At 40.6% G+C, this 1,363-nt stretch overlaps 1 gene segment (V, D, J or C); it reads right to left on the reverse strand.

Moving 5' to 3' along the window:
• Window positions 1-323: 323 nt before the first annotated feature.
• On the reverse strand, window positions 324-843 carry LOC141125623 (immunoglobulin kappa variable 4-1-like). The segment is given in 2 exon segments: window positions 324-658; window positions 772-843. Coding segments are annotated over 2 exon segments (369 nt in total).
• Between the last annotated feature and the right edge of the window lie 520 nt (window positions 844-1,363).

Genomic DNA, 1,363 nt, shown 5'->3' on the forward strand with positions numbered 1-1,363 from the left:
GGGGTAAACCTTCTGGAGCTGAAGTGGATATACACTTTTTTTTTATTTGCTAGTTTTTTTTCCCCACAAAAGTAGTTACCCTTTAAACAACACCTCTTAGTAGACTGTACATTAATATAATTTGTAGATCCTAAAAATGGTGGTGGATGGTCTCTGTGTCCTCTATAGCAGGAGCCTGGAGGTTATAAAGTTATCATAGATATCTACTGGCAGAAACATTTTTCACATGTCATTTTGCTTGTTATCAATAAAAACATTTTACTTCTCAATTAGGTTTCTTCACAGCTATCTTCATATCACCTGAGAAAAGAGGAAGGAGGTTTTTGTACGGCTCTGTATCACTGTGTGACAGGGAACCACCCTGTCTGCTGACAGTAATATCTTCCTTCATCTTCTGCAGTTGCTCCATTGATAGTTAATTTGTATTCAGTTCCAGATCCAGAACCACTGAACCTGTCCGGGATCCCAGATTGCCGAGTACTGGCCCAATTTATAAGAAGCTTTGGAGGTTTGTGGAGTGTCTGTTGGTACCAGGCTAACCAGTTCTTTTCTCCACTAGTTAAGCTGCTACTGGATGTACATGTGATGGTGACTGTCTGTCCCGGGGACACAGAGATAGAATCCGGAGTCTGAGTCATCACAATCTGTCCACAGGATCCTGAGGATGGGAAGAGACATATTGATTATTGATTTCCTATCAATCCTGATGTGTGTATTGTACAATGTATAGATGTATGTGCAGAGGATGATGGAAGGAGCCTCATCTCTCACCCTGAATAGAAATGAAGATGACAGCCAGCAGATAAATGGGAGAAAGCATCTTGATGTTTCTGGAGGGTCAGATCCAAACTAGAAGACGTCTCCTGTACAATGAGATATATAGAGAGAGTGACAGGGGAGGTGTTCCCCCCACACACTGTGTATGCAAATACCGGGGAGATGGAAACATACAAATTCTGTGGTCGGCTGTCACCTGCCAGAGACGGGAGATACAGATTATTTTTTCAGCTCAGTGAAGCCCAGCAGAATAAAACCTTGCATTCCAGATCAATTCAATTATGTATTTCTTCCAATTAATAATAAAGTTTTAATAATAAAGAGACCATTCTATGTTGTTATCAGTTTATATTATTTTACAAGAAAGTTTCATAAAAAGAAAAGTAAAGCTTGGTAAGCAGATGATGGGAGTTAGAAGTAGGAGATAAGGACTCCCACTCAGGTCCATGCTGTGTTTGAGTACATTTCCTCCCGGCTCCACCACCACTGTCAGTGACTGACATCCTAAAGGACTCTCTAAAAACTCACCCTGAGCAGAATTACAGCACCCCATAGGATAAAGTTTATCCAAACCCAAAACTAAAAA

Source organism: Aquarana catesbeiana, linkage group LG01, assembly GCF_042186555.1.
Source record: "Aquarana catesbeiana isolate 2022-GZ linkage group LG01, ASM4218655v1, whole genome shotgun sequence".
Classification (NCBI taxonomy): domain Eukaryota; kingdom Metazoa; phylum Chordata; class Amphibia; order Anura; family Ranidae; genus Aquarana; species Aquarana catesbeiana.